Below are 17,557 nucleotides of genomic sequence, written 5' to 3' on the forward strand. Positions count from 1 at the left end.
ACTCTGTCTTGGAGAAGGTGACAAACAGGTGAAGAAGAGAGCGCGAGCCATGTAAATGGTTTGGATATTCTTTCTGCCGAATGAGAAGAACAAAGTAAGACAGACTGTGAATTGTGTTCTGCAGAAATATCAAGAGGAGGAAGACAGCGGTACAACACTGGCCACTGAAACACCAGAGACATTTGGAGGGGTAGAGTCAGCCTGATGGCGCTCCCTTGGTCAGGCGTCCCTGCTACACATGATTATAATATAGCTGATATACCGGAGCGTGCGGCAGCACTCTTTATGACATATAATATTTCAGTGTCTGTATTTGGTCTTGTCCTCTTCCTTTAAAAGCGTGGTATCGTGCTTCCTTAAAGAGAACAGCATGACCCGATGAAGCCACTTGGACACGAGTTGACCAGTCGTCCTCGACATCACGTACGATCAAGAGCTGACCTGGTTCAGTTGCTTTTCAAGAACTCCTGCCTGATGCCATGATGATGTGCACTGACCGTCATGAGTACTACATTACAGGGTGTGAATCCAATCAGAGGAGGAAACGTCTCTCTGATCGACGTCTATTTTTAAGGGTTTTCACCACATCTTCTCTATTGGCCATGGAGAACAGATCGCTGTAAAAAAAAAACAAAAAAAAAAACAAAAAAAAAACAGGTGACCTGCTGACAGTTTTACGTCTTCACCTCCTTCAGTGTGGTGCCAGCATCCCAACCACTGTGTCCAGTTGCAACACTGCCTCAAGTACACACTTGAACCCCCCGGCAGGGGCTTTGTTGGTAAGAATGGGAGTGGGCTGCACTAATTCACTGGGAAACATTAACCCATGACTCCGACTAACAAAACATGCATGTGAGGTTAATTCATGATCCTAAAATGATCCCAAATGGATGGATGATGGATGGATGGATTCATGTTTTGTGCTGACATTGAAGTTTTTGAATGGGATCCCTGAACTTTTACTGTATTACTAAAAGTCTAAATCTTAATTTTTTTCACCTGGTATTGTTGAACTACTTTCTCAAATCCACGAAAAAAAGAAGGGTTTGTAGTGTTCATGCATACGGATGTGCTGGTTGCAGTTCTGTTTGCCACGTGGCTCGTTGCTCTGAGTTTCTCTAACAACTATAAGATGACGTTTTGTTGTCCTCTGCTCTGAAAAGTTAATTTTTTTGCTGCGTTGTCTTTAGGATCACAGAGAATCACTTTGCACTTCCTTGCACGATGAGGTTACTGACAACTTTTGGAACGTGAGACGACGGATCACGTGGGTTGCGGAGACTTCCTCTGCTCTCATGCTGCTGAGGTTAGAGTAACACATGCAAAGAAACACGGCGATAAGACGCTTTCTACGGGCCACAGCAGACCTGGGAATCTGTCCATTGCTCTGATTTTGACGGCTGTGTGTGGCGTGGGTGTGTGTGCAGACGTCTGCGGGGCAATCGGAGGGGTGAGGGTCTGAAAACCTCTGGTCTAGACCCGACGGAACCGGAACAGCAGAGTGATCCAGTCGACCTGAGCTCCTGTCAGGTGAGCACAGCTCCTGCAGGCAGGGTGAGGCCGGTTTCAACCAGGCTCTCCCGACGGACTTCCCCTGCAGCTGCAGCTGCAGCTTGAAAAAACATACGTAGGTGTTTGTGTGTGTGTGTGTGTGTGTGTGTGTGTGTGTGTGTGTGTGTGTGTCTGAGACTGTGCATGTGAAGCGTTCACACGTTTCCGTGTGACCACACAGCGCACATCAAAACCTGGACGTGGCTGAGGGGGCGGAGCTTCAGTGTCTGTGTCCACCGCAGCTAGACACAACACAGCAGATACATCCCTACACACACACACACACATACACACACACACACACACACACGTTTAGTCTTCACCCTGTCGCCAGCTACAAAGGTGTTTAGTCATGTGAAACTCGAGACTCCAACCCGCAGGTCGAACTCTGACCTTTCACACACCCTCACACAGCAGAGGGAAAAGGAGTGGAGGAGATTAAAGGACAGGATGGGAGGAGAGGTGTGTGTGTGTGTGTGTGTGTGTGTGTGTGTGTGTGTGTGTGTGTGTGTGTGTGTGTGTGTGTGAGCGTGTGTGTGTGTGTGTGTGTGTGTGTGTCTGTGTGTGTGTGTGTGTGAAACAGGCTTATGGATGTCCATGAGGGTCACAGAAACATATACATGCTTTCCTCCAGACATAACAACTAGAACGCACAAAGTTCCCCTCACCCACGTGTGTTGATATCGCTTTCTCACACACACACACACACACACACACACACACACACACACACACACACACACACACACACACTTTCCTGGCAAAGGTGACCCAACCCCCTCATCTGTGTAGCTGCAATTAACCCCTGTAACCTTAGTGTGCCTTGTGTGTCTGTGTGTGTGTGTGTTGGAGATTGTGTGTCCTGAACTTGGTTACACGAGACAGACATGAGTCTCCAGGGCATGCCATCACACACGCACACGCACACACACACACTCTCTCTCTCTCTCTGATAATCCATGTCTTTCCTGGACATCCCTTTATCCAGCTCAGGCCCCGGGGATTTTCCGTTGGCCCGGCCAGGCTGAGAGGCCTCTTTCTGGGGTCAGAGATCAGAGGGAGGCCTTTCCTGACCCCGGAGGATCGCAGCACGGCGTGGCCCTTCCAGCCGGCGCTGCGCCGCGGGGTCAGAGGCGGGGTTTAGAGCGCGGTCTGGGAGGATGATATAACGCAGAGCGTCAGCGAGGTTTCACAGTTTTCTTCTTCTTCTGCGTTCAGTGAGCAAACGGCTCCGTTTGGTGTGACTTCATGTCAGGACACTCAAACGCTCACAAAATAAGCAGCAGATAAAAGTGTCCCTGAAGTGGAACCATCAATACTTCATAAGCACTGCGGCAGTCTGATGATTGTTAGAGCGAATAGAGAGGAGGTGTAAAGTTAAAGATGTTCATAAACAGATGTAGATATTTTTACACCGTCACTTTGAATGAACTTCTAAACAGAAACATGAAGTAATGCAGCTTCACTGTGCAATATGATATCATAAATACAGGCTGGAAAAAGCAAAAGGCACATTTTGAATGCAGCTGTCTAAAGAAGTCATTTAAAGAAGTTAATCTGAAACACTAGAAACAGCTGGAACATTGATGCCAGATTGGAAAACTGTAAATCATTCAGAATGTAGTAAAATGTTTCAGTGCTGTCTCAGTAAAACATCCCCCCACTGGACCTTCTGGTTTTCAGTGTTGCTTCAGAATGACCAAAACAATTCAAAAGTCCGTACCATGAACTCAGGCTGCAGCACAGATGCAGGAATTAAACAATCCTAGATTTAAATTTTAAGTTTTGAACCTGTTTTGGCTTCTGAGCTCATATTGTGCACGATTTCAATGCTGCGTCACGTCAGGGCCATCTCAGCAGTTCAGTTCAGTCAATTTATATTTTGCCAGAATGAAAATACATATTTTTTAAAAAAAAATAAGTTCTTTTTTGTTCTTTCAAAAAGGTTCCAAAATCACAAACAAGATCAGGATAAGGAAGGGTTCATTTCAAAAGCCAAAGAATTCAGTTTTCAACAGTGCTGCTCACTCTGTGAAGAGTTCATTTTTTCATTTTTCATGTGTTTTAGGCCCATTCACATGTTCACAGCACAACAGAAGTGTAAACATACTTTAATTGTTTTCGTTTCAGAAAAGTTTCCCGTTTTCACAGCAATGTTTTTCAAATGATGTCCGTTTACACGGAAACGGTAAAACCGCTGAAAATGATGTGAATGAAAAACAGCATGATGGGGTTTTAAATTCACTCTGAAATAATGAGATCAACTCAACTTCTGCAACCTTTTTTTTTATCAGGAACCCAAAGATCTGTCCAGCACTGCGTTTAAGACTCAATCTCTGTCCAGGAATGTTTTCTGAAATACTTCTACTGAGCATGCGCACCACGGCTGTTATAGCTGTTCTGCACATGACCAGCAGACGGACCATGTTTCCCTCCAGAGTGTCCTGACTCCCAGCCCAGATTCTCCTGGTCCTGGTCTCAGTCCAGATTCTCCTGGTCCTGGTCTCAGTCCAGATCCTCCTGGTCCAGGTAGTTTGAGTTGTCACTGTAACGACAATCTAACAAGTGTTTTCACTTGAACTGGACCAAAACTGCTTTTGCTTATTAACCTGTTACCAGCTGAAGACATTAATGAACAGTTCGATCTATTTTGTTTTTATTATCATCATAGTGAGGATTGTATTTTTATTGAACTTCTTTGATCCGTTGTGCTAATTTACATTTTAAAGTCTAAGTTTTCCTGCACATGGACCGTGCCTCCACACATGCTGCTGCTCCTTTCTTTTACCCCCCCCCCCCCCCCCCCCCCCACACACACACACACACACACACACACACCCCTCCCCCCACCCCTCTCATTCATTCACTGCTCCATTCATTCAGGTCCACTTTGACAATGAATTTGAACTTCAGACTGGGTTCGAGGGGGGGAGGGCGGAGCCAAGCCCTGAAAGCAAGGAGAGCTCTTTTCTTCCTCCCCGCCTCACTCCCTGACCTTATGACCCCGCAGAGGGCCTGGCAAGCCCATATCCCCCAACACTCACAGAATCACACACCCTCCACCCCCCCCCCCCCCGGCTTCCTCGGCCCGTCACGGGCTGGAAAGCCCCCCGCGGGTTTTCGGCGACGCGTGGCGAAGCCGGCAGGGGGAAAGACAACGGGAGCACAGATCAGCACACCTGCCATCGCCCGCTCTGTTTGACTTGTCTTTTCTGCACCTCGCATTCCAGCGCCGGCGCTCTATCAATAGACTCTGACCTCTCACGCCGCGGCGCGGGCCGGGGCTCGGTCGGACCGCCGCTCGAAAAATGTTATCAGCCCCAGCAGAGAGTTAGCAAACATTCCTTCACAGGTGACAAAAAAATATCTTTTTTTGTTTTTCAAACAGGCCAAAAATGTAAAATCTGCCTGAACAGCGGCTTAAACACCTTCGTCTTTTTTCACCGGATTCCCTGAACAGTCAAAATAAATCCAGCAGATGACAAAATATTAGACACAAAGATCAGAATTTTTTTTAAAAAGCATTAAAAGTTGAACTCTGACCTTTTACATCCTGTAATTTTCTCCACAACTGTGTTTTTCAGGATTAAATCATGTTCAGGCTTATGAAAGAGAAAAATCTCCTTATAAAAGGCCCCAAACACACGGAGCGTGGCGCCCGGCTGAAGCAGGATGCAGGACGCTCCATAACCTGTTTGTCACTTCATCTGTTATGAAACGCTTAGAGAACGCTTTAATAAACCTCTTTTTTTGTTAAATAAGTGCTTTATCTTCACTACAATTCCACTGTCATGTCTTCAACGGTACTCTGATTTCAGATTAGCAGGCATGATTTTAAGAGTATTTTTAGTGTTTGAAGCAGAGTTCACACGAATACAGACAAGTCATGCAAAAGCAGGGCAAGTTTATAAAACATGGAATTAACATTTCGCAAATAATCAAAGGCAGACAGGCGAAGTCACTGAGGACATTCCACTGCGGGTCGATCAATACAAGTTAAATCATGTCAATCAAGACGGGTCGGGACGAGCTGAGCCGGTTAATATGGGTTCAATCATGTCAATCAAGACAAGTCGAAACAGCTTAATCAATGAGAGGAGTCACATCAAGACGAGACATGTCAGATAGACGGAGACGGGCAGAGCCGATCAAGAAAAGCTGTCACGCAAGGCACATTTTCTCATTCATGTTATCATAAGAAAAGTCTAGAAATGATAATTGGTTGATTAGTTGATTGGTTGGTTGGTCGGTCCCTACTGACCGAGCGACTGAAGTCAATCCAGAGACACGACCTTTGTCACGTCTACCAGGAAGACTTTATCCTGTTTTGAAGTCAAGCTCACGTTTATAAAATCAAGTCAACTTTAATCGGCTTGATTGATCTCCGCACCGGTCATTTGCTTTCAACAAAGGACTGTTGTCATTCAGCCTCGGTTACTTCTGAAAACGGATCGCCAGCGAAACGCCAACCAAAAGAGAAACTGTCAAATCAAACAAAACAAAACAGTGCAGGTTTGTCCAGGAATGAAACACTGAACGGTTGGCACGCACACATTCCTCACAGTTTGCCTTTAACGCGTGGTATTTCTAATGTTTACACTGTGTTACACAAATATAAAATGACTGGCGATAAAGCCATTTCCACGGCGGTATTAGAAAACTCGGTGCGTTGGCAGCTTTCCATCCACAGGCTGCCGCTTGTTTTTGGACTGAATGCTCCAATGAGAAGAAAACAAATGCAAGAAAAGAAAAAAAGCACTACCTAAGCTGTCAGCTGTACAGATCTATAACAGTTTTCAACCCAACAAATAACATGTCAGCCAAAATGAGGTCTTTGTAGTGATAAGTAGCCAAAACATAAGCACTGAAAATAAGAATTTTGTGACCAACTATTGCTTTGGGATTCAAACAAAAATAGTCAGAATATGCATTTTCATTTCAAAAGATGATTTGGAAGCAAATTGTAGCATACTGTTGACAGAAAGACTAAATCTCCCGTAGGAGCAAAAGGAGGATTGGCGAGAAGTGAGACATGCTGCTGGTTTGGGAGTTCTTCACATTTCTGTACTTTTTCAGTTTCTGTAAAGTTGTTTAGGTTTTATCAATTAAATTTTAATCCATTTTCAGCTCATGATCGGTGTGAACGGTTTAGCACAGTGGGATAACGCCAACGTGTTAGCTTGCTTCAGTCGAACATCCGTTCCTTTAAACACACAAACCATTCGTTTAGACTCACTTTCTGTACGGTGTCTGCCTTCAGCGGGACTTCTTTAACACACTCCACAGACACAAAGTAAGAGCTAACATATACTACTGCATCCATCAGGCAGGTCGTAGCCTCTGGGCAGTCCCCGAGGAGACTGGCAGTGACTTTAGTAGCTTTGGGTGCAAGCTAGCAGGGTGTAGCGGCGAGCAACAAGCTAGCTTCCTGCTTGGCGGGCAAACATATAGAGGCTTCAATCTCCACACAGGAAGCCGAGCAGTAGGTGTGGCTAAATGGACCAAAAGTAATCTGATGAAATGGAGACCGGATTGAATTAGCACCATATAAAGACTTCAGTCTGGTTAGATTTTTCCACCCCACTGGATCGGAGAGGGTGGTGCAGCGGGTGTTTGTATCTTTTTGCACAATTTCTATATGCTGATCGAGCACTATTGCTCTTTGTTTAAACTACTTGTTGATTTCACAGATTCAGTTTGGTTAAAATCATTTCTCAGATTTAGTTTTCTCAGCGTACGATGTGACTGCGGACACGCCGGCGTTATGAAAGAGGAAGTCGAGGAATCGGTGCCACATCATGCAGGACCGCGACCCGTGCTCGTGTCTTCCTGACTCTAGAAAATTGTCCTTTGATGCTACAATTCAGAAAAAAATAAAAAAATTAATAAATTAAATGCATAAACATTCTTGCTAATTCCATTTTCCATGCACATGTTAACACGGCGCCCGTCTAAATGCATTACGCTCGCTGTGGTTAAAGGTGGCCATCATTCCTTCGCTGGGCTGGATCGCAAGGTTGTTTTCTTTTTTTTTCTTTTTTTTTTTAATCTTTCCCAACATAGCGGACTGGCCTTGCGGTCATTGTATGTGCCAACTAATGTACAGTGGCTGTCCATTACAGTAAGAGAGAGGCATTTACTTATCCGCCTGCTCCTATAGACCACAGCGGTCAGTGAATAATAAGCCACTCGATACATATAGAAGTAACCGCAGCATCTTCTGTGTGGCAAAAAAATAAAAAATAAAAAGCCCGGACACAACACTGTATGGATACCGGAGCACGCAGAAAGAAGGCAGACAAAACACACGCATACATTCCTGCCGCTTTATCTGGATTCCGCTGGAGCGACTCTGCGCCAAGGCCGCTCGGCGACAAAAGCCACGTGGAAACACGCTTTCTGAAGTGTTTGGAGAACCGGGCATTGTTGAAGTCCAGCGACTGGCGGAGAATCGATGGGCGCTGACGGAGGCGACTCCGCAGGTCACGGTCGTATACGTTTTACAGCGGTGACAAACATATTGTGCTTTTCATATGAACCAGCTCAGGAGAGCCCCGGTAAAGCAAAAAGAAAAGCCCTGAATGCTTTTACAAAAGAGGAAGCCAGCGAAGGAGCGAAAAGTAGGAAGATTTCATTTGTTTTAGTTTTCTTTAAATCTGTTGAAAGACACTGACCGAGGAACTTCACTTGTATTTTGTAATAATCCCACACCGTTCAGGTTCCTTGTGATCCACCTGCAGCTTTTTTCTAGCAGCAAAATGAGAGATGTTCCCACCTGAGAGCGGCTCAGTGCCCCCACCGTCTCCGGCGTGGCGGCCGGGCCTCGCCGCCGCGGTCAAGGCCGCAGGAGGAGCTTCAACATTCCTTCACTAAACACGAAAAGAAATGCTTTGACCTGTTTTCTGATGGGAACAATATTTCTGGAAGTGTTACAAAATGTAAAAGTAATGTAAAGTTATTTATTGAAAAATGTCAATTTATTTGAAAAAAAAATACACACACACTGAAATAGACAACGCCACACACCAGCACACACCTGAAGGCGATCTAGTGTCAATGAGTAACTTCTGGACAGTGGGAGGAAATAAAACCCACACACACACAAAGGGAGAACATGCAAACTGCACATGGAAAGAGCCCAGCTGCTGTTTGAACCCAGGTCTTCTCACTGTGAGGCGAAAACACCAACCACTGCTCCACCGAGCCGTTTTGATCTCCTGTATTCCTCTATTTCTATCAACTCTTCTGACGCCGTTTTATAACAGCGCATGGCTCTTTCCTGTGTGTGTGTGTGTGTGTGTGTGTGTGTGTGTGTGTGTGTGTGTGTGTCTCACCAGCAGGGTGTGGTGTCTGGAGGACACAAAGCTGATTGATCCTGACAGCTTTATGAGGCTTTGTGACGACTGAGCAAACAGAGGGACATAATGATATTTACTTAAGTACATTCTGTGGAAGGAGGACCGCATACGTGTTCATATACTGCATGTATATGTGCGTGTGTGTGTGTGTGTGTGTGTGAAAATGTGTGTGTGTGTGTGTGTGTGTGTGTGTGTTTGAGAGAGCGGGGCGAAAGGCACATAGGGGACAGCTATTATCAGCAACAGATACCGTACTGTACTGTACTTTGAGGAGTGACATGCATCCAGCACATATGTGTTCTTAGATAATGTGCAAACTAAGAGGAAAATAATGCACTGCACACACACACACACTCACACGCGCACGCGCGCACTCGTGCACAAGCTTCAACCAGCTGCGCTGTCTTGACCAGCAGATAGGACGATATTGTGCGCAGACACATGCATGTCAGCAGTTCTCCCACACTCCCCAGGGCGAGACTGTGCACGCAGACGTGCACGCGCGCAGACACACAGTGAGGGACTCATAAAGTACATATAGTACAAGGCCAAAGGCGAGGGTGAGGCTAGGGGTGGAGGGCTGGGTTCACCGGGTTCAAGCAGCAGTGTGAGGCCTCCCTAAGATAACACCCTGTGCAGGTCTCTCTCACACACACACACACACACACACACACACACACACACTTGGCCAATCAAACATCAAACAATTCATTTTATCAAGTGATACTTTAACTCCACTCTGCCGGAAACCAGGTTGCACAAACCCCACCTGACGGGAAAAGTGTCGGGATTCCCTCCTTCCTCCCGTTCAGCTCCAGCAGGCGAACACACTCCGACCGCAGCGGCTCGGACAGCTTCCCGCACATCCGGGAGGATTCTTCACCTTGATGTTTATTAAATTTCCCAGGACTGTTAATCTTGAACAGATCTTGAAGATCATTTTCTCCATGCTGGTGAAGCTGGTTTCATTAATACTGAATTCCCCTAAAGATTTAAAGAAGACAGTGCTTTTTGATCAAAGAGATCCAAAGTTTTATCTCTGTGTCTTCATAACCAGCTTGTTCAATCAAAAGAAGCAAGTCTCCGTCTGATCGACATGCGTGACTTTCAGAGTCAACGGATCGGTGATTGCCTCCTGGAACCAATGATTTGTTCATTCTTTAAAAATTTGGTTGCACACTGTTGCAAAGGAGCCAAATGTGTTGATTCTTCATTTACGTCACAGAAACACACCATCCGGCTGAAAGCCGACTTCCCATTGGGTCTGTTGGGTCCAGTCGTGCTGGTGGTGAAGGTGCAAACCACACTGCATTCATTTGAAATGCACAGTCGGTATGGACGCTTCTTCAGTTCCGGGGTTCTTTCCGTTGGAATCAGTCTTGACTTGATGACATTATTTTTATAGATTCAAATTAACTGCCGTGAAAACTACATGTGGAGCGTTTGTCTTCCTGCAGGAGGACAGAAGGGCTCTCTGAGATCTGCGAGACGCTGGGTTTTCAGGTACGCATTTTGAACGGGTAATTACACAGATACACACACACTCATGCATGCACACTCCAGATAACACAGCAGAGATAAGCCACAAGTGCCATTATACTTTCATTTTTTTCTTTTTTATTAATTGTTTTTTGTTTTTTTCTCGATAAAGGGACAAAATGGGTGTGTGAACAGGATTATGCAGACATCTGCCAGAAAACACGGACAGTGGTTTTCCCAATACAACTGAACAGAGACCCCAAACAAGTACAACAGAAATTTAGAAGAGCTCGGTTTTTGTCCAATGACCATTGGCCACCATTACAAAAAAAAAAAAAGAACAAAACAAAAAAAACAAAAAACAAAATAAAACAAATCATATCAAAACCAAAAATAAAATAAACCCAAAAAAACAATAAGAATCCATTCCATGTCTCTGTTTTGAACAGAGCATATAGGTAATAATAAATAGTAACTCCCATAGTAAAAGATAAAGTTCAAGTTCAAGTTACAACAAACAGCTCTCAGAACAGGAATAGAAAAGGCTGATAACAAAATATTCCGCATTGCCATTTACAAAAAAGTCTCAAACTCAAGCAGGCTGCTCCACATCCCCCCGGGTCATGTTTGAAATATGCTTTGCATATGAAAGTATACCCAATCTAAATATAAAGCACCATTTAGTATTTGGCAATGAAAAGAAAAACAACTGCAAAAAACATTTAATTCATTTTTTAAATGTATTTATTTTGACGCTTTAATCCATGTACTGCATATGACGAGTTTGTTTTTTTTTTTCCTTTCTTTTTTTTTGTTCCTCTCTTCTTCTCGATGTTGGAATGTAAAGTCAGGCGGGAGGTGAAAGAGAGAGAGAGAGAGAGAGAGAGAGAGAGAGAGACAGAAGCACACGACAGGACAGGCCGACGTCAGCTCGCAGTACTGCATACAAGAATGGCAGCAGGCGTGGGGGGAGGACGGGCTGGAGGTCGGAGGGACGGCGGTCCCAAGCCCCCACCCAAGAAAAAAAAAAAAGAAAAGAAAAGAAAAACAAAAACCCGAAAAAAAAATGAACCTAAAGAAGATATGTACAACCACCTCCGTGGACCGGGAGCCGCCGAGCGGCCATCTGATGGCCCGACGCCTCCCAATGCCACACACTTTAGCTGCAATGTTTTGTTTTTTTGTTAGTTTTTTTTTAACTGGGATTTTTTTTTTTCTCCTTTTATTTCTTTAAACATACAAATAATTCGCACTATATTATCCTGCCAAATTAAAAAAATATACCGTGGCAGCCTGGGATTCTTTTTCTTTTCTTTTTTTTTTTTAAATCCACTACCAAAAGAAGGTATGATAAATACCTTTAGAGAGAACAAGCAACAGTTAAAAATACGAGCCTCAATATAAATACTATAGTGCCTACTCTAAGTGAACATTGAATTCAAATACAATTCTAGAAATACAGAAAAAGTAGACCATAAATGTGTTTAAGCATAGGAATCGACATGAGTGTGCATTTTCCTATATTTTAAGTTCTTTATTATATATTCATATATAATCTTAATCCTTTTCCCCAATGCAAATTGTATTTCAACCTGAAGAGCTGTGAAGAGCCAAGGCAAAATAAAAAAGCTAACAAAAATTTAATAATAAAAAAAAAAAATACAAAAATCATCACAGATTTTTTTTTGTTAGATTTTTCATCTTTTTTTTTTTAATCATTTCATATATACTGTGATCGGAGTCTTGAACGCCACCAAGACGCTGAGGAAGAGACAACCAAAATTAAATACAGCTTCCCCTAAAAACATAGTGAAGTCTCATCTGCAAAAAACTTTTGTTTTAGGATTCAAAGGAAGATTTGTACAAAAAAAAGTGATTCTCGCAGTGTGAGCAACACGATTTTTACGCCTGTTGTCATCCGTTGGCTACACAGTCTGTAAATTAACATTTTTATCAGGCGTGGTTGACATCAAAATCATTTCTAGCAGTTCTTCTTCACGTGTTTCACCCTCCACCACTGAACTCACAGACTTTGTAGACAAAGGGTGACATTTTTCAGCTCAGTCTAAGTGCCGGACTCTCTCGGGGCAACGGATTGACAAATGATCGATACATGAAATGGGAAGGTTACAGAGGTGAAAGGTCATATGGCTGCAGTTAGCTAGCTAGCGAATTATGCGTGACGTATATTTTCAAAAATGGACGGGAGCCTCGTTGTCGAACAGCTTTTCAGTAAAATTATCTTTTACCCTCAAGTTTCAACGTGTAAACTGGAAAAAGGGGAAACAGTGCACTTCATGTCTTGTAAATCTGCTTTTAGACTCAGCGTGAGAGACACCGGCACTCCCTCTCAGGCGGAGTGTCAAGTGCTATGCTATGAACGCCTTGAATTACAAAAAAAAAAAACCAAAAACAAAGAAACTAAAAAATTCAACTGTATTGGGTTTAATAAAAACAACCAAAAAGTGCCCTGCATTAGTCTATGCATACTGATTAAGATTCTCACTTTTTTCCTTTTTTCCAGGAGCCCTAGAGTACAGATATAGTTTTTGCAAATTCTTTTTCACTTACTGCAATTCATAGTTTAACGACCCTGTTTTGGTGATAGAAATGTAAAAGACATTGCCTCTGATCCCCGTTATATGTTTCATAGCTTCCAGTTCTGAGTAGCTTTCTCTATCTGTCTAGCTTGTAGTTTTTTTCAATGCTCGCAACTAAAGTTCACCTGGTTCGGAGCTCATATTTCATTGGATGCATTGTTCCACACACTGACGTCCTGAAGCAGCGTTGTAGGTTTGTGCTAACGCGAGATGCGTGACACTTCTCAGCCATGTGCCGTATCCCCTCAAGTTCAGGATTGTACATTACAGGTTACCTTTATCTCCCCAAAACAAAAAGAGTACCTCCCTACCAGAAACGAAACTACAAATAATTCAGATATACACAATACTGCTTGTACCATGCTTGCAATGAAATCCACATATTTAAAGATAGCCTATTGAACATGTAATAGGTAGCTAAATGATGATTAACGAGAACTCGCTGATCTTCCATCATGAGTCGTCACAGTCCGTTTGAGCAGTCAGGTGCTTGATGCAAGGACCTTTCCTGGGTGGCTTAAATCTTCTATAGCATCATCTAGTCTGACCCCAAGCTTATACCAGATAAGATTATGGCCAATGCAGTCTTGAAATATCAAAGGCACTCTTTTCTTATTCTACCAAATGATAGTACAAATTAAATTCTCAGCGCACCCTTGTCTTTTTGAAAGAAATTTGAAGGCTGTCATCGCTCTCAGTTTAGTTGTCAAGCCAATGCGTGATTTTTTTTTTCTCTTTTTTGAACCCTGTGTGAACATGGCATCTTTTAGAAAGATCAGGATAAGTGCATTTCCAGGGTTGCAGGAAGAGGGTCAAGTCAAAGACTGTTCACGTTCCATGTCACAAAACAAAACTGTACATGATATGTGTCACAGAATGTATGCAGCATGGATGTACCTTTCTTGTCTTTTCTCTTTTTGAAGAATTAAAAAGAAAAAAACAGAACAAGAGAAAAACAGCAACACATTTACTCAACAACTAACCAACCAGGGACAAATTCTTTTCGTTTTCTTTTTTTTTTCTTTTTCAATTTTTTTGATTAGCAAAAACATACTATGCATGCTGACTAATTCTTAAAAATGGAAAAGGAAAAACTCAAAAAGAAAATAGTACACAACATGTAAATTATTGCACAAGAGAAAGGCTCGAAGTTTTGCGTCAATGCAAGAGTATTGCCCCGATACAGATCATGCATTCAATGGGTAATGGAAACGGGGTGTGCTGGTGCAGAGCACATGGTCTTAAGCTTCCACCAGATTGGCGAAAGTGGAGTGTTGGGATTGGGGCAAATCTACAAGGAGCTGGGAAAGAACAGGGGACTGATGGCGGACACAGCTGTGGGGAAAAGGTCTCATTGTTCGGCCTTCTACTCTGACTTTATTTCGGTACTCAAAGGGCGGTCACTGTGCCATTTTTTCATGTGTTTCTCCAAGGTGCTGTAGACACTGAAGGGCATCTGACAAATTTCACACTTGTACACGTCTTTGCCCACCTGACCGTGGGTCTTCATGTGGCGAGTGAGTTTGGAGCTCTGGGCACATGCGTAATTGCACAGCTCACACTTGTACGGTCTCTCCCCTGTGTGGCTGCGCCGGTGCACTGTAAGGTTACTGCAGTTCTTGAACACCTTGCCACAGTACTCACAAGTATCACTCCTGCGGCCGTCCTTGGAGCTGGGCCGCCCAGGACCCCCGAGGTGTGGCGTGCTTCCCCCGCTGCCTGTACCACTGCGGCCTGACATCCCACCGTCCAGTTCGCCTGGAGGGGTCGAGAAACGCAGACTGCCGTTCTCTGAAGAATGCTCAGAAGAAGAGGCGAAGGGCGATTGTCTGGAATCCCCAAAGTTCAGAAAAGGGTCCTTGAGTTGTCGAGAGGCGGCATATCCAGCTAGCCACTGGGAGTAGACGTTCTCTGTGTTAGGGATTGTGGGAGTGGGCAGGTCAAATTCCTTCTCCAGCTTGATGCGCTTAGAAAAAGGACTGAGTGGACTGGGGCTACCCAGAAGTAGTTTCTTGGAGAGGCCAATGGAGGCTGATTCGTTTGGAGACGCCCCTCGCCCATTCACGGTCGAGACGGAGCCCTCCTCCCCACGATCCGTCTCCAGCACAGAGTCTCCATCACACATCTCTCGACTGTGGTGATGGTCTCGATTGAGATGGTGGTGCAGGTGGTTCTCTTGGCCCATGGCGTTTCGTTTGTGTGCGTTGAGGGCTTCGCTGAAGTGCTGCATGCTGGCAGCCAGTCCCATCCCCTGCATCACCTCGGGCAGCGAGCGAGGGATGCTCCCCTCGTCGGCCACTCCGCCCAGTCGATTTCCGATCCCGCCGTTGTTTTCATGCTGACGCGCTGTGTCCAGGTTCAAACCGAAGTGATAGCTGTTATTTCTTCTGGCTGCCCTTTCTCCATTCTGCTCCTCCTCCTCCTCTCCCTCCTCCTCCTCCTCCTCTTCCTCTTCTTCCTCCTCCTCTTCTTCCTCCTCCTCCTCCTCTTCCTCCTCCTCCTCCTCACCGTTTTCACGTAGCATGCGGTCATTCTCGCTTTTCAGCTTAGCCACCACTGACTTCAGGGCGTTGCTTGCACTGGCCATGTGCTCGCTGGTGCCCGGCTCTGGAGACGAGGCTGTCGAAAGCCCATCTTCTGACTTTCCTGTGTTTGGCGAGGAGGATTTATGCATGTGGGTCTTCATGTGGCGCTTTAATTTACTAGCCTGTGTACAAGCATGATCACACAAGTGACACTTGTACGGCTTCTCTCCTGTGTGGCTTCGCCGGTGCACTATTAGATTACTCTGAAATTTGAAGGCTTTGCCGCAAAACTCACAACACTTTGATTTCAGTTGGGCAGAGGAGGAGGATGTTGGACCTGCCGAGGGAAGAGGAGTTGTAGGAGTGGTTTGAGAGCCCACAGGGGACTGCATGGAGCCTGGAAGCGGTGGTGGAGTGGCGAGATATGGAGGTTTGCTGCCTCCTGCCCCTCCTGCGCCTCCATTACCTGCCCCCGTCTGGAATGGCTGAAGCAAGCGCTGCATGGGGCTTGGCCGGCTGGGAGACAGCGGGGGAGAGGACCCTGAGGTGTTTCCCGCCAGTTCCCGTAGCCGCCTTGAGAAGTCCATTGTTGGAGGGGGGTCCAGAGGCAGAGGAGGATTGAGGCGCAGCACCCTGTCAAAGGCACTCGGGTGGTGGGCTGCCAGCGCCAGCTCCTCTGGGCTCAGGTGGTGGGGATCCAGGTGGTTTCTTGGAGGGGGACTGAAAAGGGGCGGCGTTGGAGGGAAACGCTGATGATGACCCCCACCAACAGGGCCACCGACGCCAATACTGCCTCCTGCTCCGACACTGTCCCTTCCACCTGAGCCTGAGCCCGGGATGCGGAGGAGGTTGAAAGGACTTGCATCGGGAGGCAGGTGGAGGCCGTGGAGGGGAGGCTGGGAAGGGCAGTCTGCGCCTCCGCCAAGGGAGGAAGGTCCACCCATGCGCGGGGTGAGAGGGCTTCCGTGTTCACTTTCCAGGTAGATTCGGAAGCCGTGGCTGTTCTGAGCGTGCTGCAGCAGGAACCAGGCGCTGCCGTAGGACTGCTTACATGTAGTGCAGGTGTAGGTCGTCGGCTCCTCCTTCCCTGTTGGAAAAGAGAAAAAGAAGACCAAATAAGATAAAACTGAACGGATAAACTACTGATGAATTCACCATCAACAGACTGCAATGGTTCGGTTTGAGGAATCGCCATTCAATTAAAACCTTCTTAAATGCTTCAACACTCATCTGGGAACATTGACCCAATACATAAACAGCGTAGTGTGCAAAATGTAACATAGAGGAGGAACTCAGCTCAACTCAGCTGAACCAATCTTTTTTATCTGAACCTTAGGCCTAACTGTTACAGCTTTTAAAAGTGGTCGGCACATGGTGTTGAGGGCTTTGCAAATACAACAGCAGCTCTTATTGAGGTCATGCCCCACATGAGTAGCATGTGAGAAGTAGTGTGTGTGTGTGTGTGTGTGTGTGTGTGTGTGTGTGTGTGTGTGTGTGTGTGTGTGTGTGTATCTCTTTTTCTCCCAGACTGCTCTGGGACATAATTTCTCCCTTTAGACTGGCTGTGAGTCCTCCATTGTCAGCAGGAGAACAAAGAAGCAGGGCTATCCCAGCGGACTACCACTTCCCACTGATCTACCAAAACAGCGGCTCGCTGACAAATACACATACACACCAACACACAAGGGAGAAAACAGAGTGGAATCCTGTAAACCTTGAAATTACTGCTTCCTCATTTCTGGAGCAACATGGTATTTACATTAAAAATATATGAAATCTGATACTGGAGGAATTTTCTCAAAGAAGCTAAAAAAAGAGAGGCATGAGTAAATACCCTGTCCAATGTGATCATAAAGCATAAAGATGAATCATGTGAAAGTTTATTAATGTACACCGTATTGTAGACTCTTTTATGTGCTGCCAACCCTCCCACTAACGCCGATCGCCCCTCAGACAAAACAGGCGTCCGCTCATTTGTTTGTGCGCCGACGGAAAACGACACCTCGGGCCGCGCGAGGAAGGTAAAAACAGTAGGAGTGTAAAA

At 45.3% G+C, this 17,557-nt stretch overlaps 1 protein-coding gene across 1 annotated transcript in view; it reads right to left on the bottom strand.

Annotated features, from left to right (window-relative positions):
* Positions 1 to 12,908: 12,908 nt before the first annotated feature.
* The window catches only part of bcl11aa (BCL11 transcription factor A a), a 46,929-nt gene continuing 42,280 nt past the window's right edge, over positions 12,909 to 17,557 (bottom strand). The window contains exon 3 of the mRNA XM_030106434.1: positions 12,909 to 16,600. Within this exon, the coding sequence (XP_029962294.1) occupies positions 14,355 to 16,600 (2,246 nt within the window). The 3' untranslated portion in view covers positions 12,909 to 14,354. The remainder of the gene's footprint in view (positions 16,601 to 17,557) is intronic.

Source organism: Salarias fasciatus, chromosome 13 (genome assembly GCF_902148845.1).
Source record: "Salarias fasciatus chromosome 13, fSalaFa1.1, whole genome shotgun sequence".
Lineage (NCBI taxonomy): Eukaryota > Metazoa > Chordata > Actinopteri > Blenniiformes > Blenniidae > Salarias > Salarias fasciatus.